The 1217-nt window shown below is 45.6% G+C and overlaps 1 protein-coding gene across 1 annotated transcript in view; it reads right to left on the reverse strand.

The window, feature by feature from the left end:
* The window catches only part of LOC103068692 (C-X-C chemokine receptor type 2), a 1052-nt gene extending 890 nt beyond the window's left edge, over window positions 1-162 (reverse strand). Inside the window, exon 1 of the mRNA XM_007451433.1 lies at window positions 6-162. Within this exon, the coding sequence (XP_007451495.1) occupies window positions 6-162 (157 nt within the window). The remainder of the gene's footprint in view (window positions 1-5) is intronic.
* Between the last annotated feature and the right edge of the window lie 1055 nt (window positions 163-1217).

The raw sequence follows: 1217 nt of genomic DNA on the forward strand, positions 1-1217 counted from the left end.
CAGGAAGACCAGGGCATAGATGACGACCACGGCATACTTGTTGATATCCAGAGATTCCGGCTGGCATGGGGCAGAGTCTGGTAGAATAGAGGGCAGGTCAGTGTTGTAACTGTAATTACCAAAATCTTCATCACTGTAGTTTTCCCAGTTAAATCCTTCCATATTTGAAGTAAACTTAATTTCCGGCCTAGAGAAGAGAGACGAAGGTTACTGCACAATAAATCTCCCCAGATTCTAGTCTGTCTGCTCACATTTAGATAGGATTCTTTGTGTTAGCTTGTATATTACATGGAAGTAACTTTCACTTTAAGGAATGGCCAGAGCACTAAGGTTTTGGAGACATATTTAGTAAAAAATGATACATTTCAAAAAAAGTGTCTAGTTCCTTTCAACATCAGAGAGAGGTTCTTATCACTTTCCATAACATTGCTATCACCCAAACCATTGTTGAAACTTCCCCTTGGATAATCCCTACAGAACATGTCTTGTGTCCTCGGTGATGGGCATCTCTGACTATTGAGGCTGATTTTTTTTTTTTTTTCGGTACGCGGGCCTCTCACTGTGTGGCCTCTCCCGTTGAGGAGCACAGGCTCCAGATGCGCAGGCTCACCGGCCATGGCTCACGGGCCCAGCTGCTCCACGGCACGTGGGATCTTCCCGAACCGGGGCACGACCCCGTGTCCCCTGCATCGGCAGGCGGACTCTCAACCACTGTGCCACCAGGGGAGCCCTTGAGGCTGATTTTAATGTCAGAAACATGAGGTACCATTCAGTTCTCAATCTGGGAGACTAAGCAGGCAATCCAATTGTGTTAGATCCCTAGGAAAAGATCATCAAGGCTTGACTATAAACCTAAGAGATGAGTCCCTTTGTCCAACTTTCTGAAAGTTATTTTAAAAGAAGTGTTCTGGAAAAACAGTCTGAGTGATAGCAGCATGGAGTTTCAGGATGCTCAAGCTAAGAGAAAGTTGACTCCACTAGTACAGCCCAGCATTTTTCTTCTGAGATGTGTGGGGCCTACTCTGGGCATACTTGTGTAGTTTGAAAAAAATATATTAAAAATCATAAGCAGGTGGCTGACTGATTCCCCACATGGGTGGAAATGTAACAGTATCTTGGGAGCTCTGAACAGGCATATTCTGCCATGTAGGGGTGAGCAGAGAAAGGCAATATGTTCCCAGCCTAAGGAGGAGGGACAGCAGGCAGCAGAGAAGGCA

The sequence above is a fragment of the Lipotes vexillifer genome, unplaced genomic scaffold (assembly GCF_000442215.2).
Source record: "Lipotes vexillifer unplaced genomic scaffold, Lipotes_vexillifer_v1.1 scaffold1145, whole genome shotgun sequence".
In the NCBI taxonomy this organism is placed as follows: domain Eukaryota; kingdom Metazoa; phylum Chordata; class Mammalia; order Artiodactyla; family Lipotidae; genus Lipotes; species Lipotes vexillifer.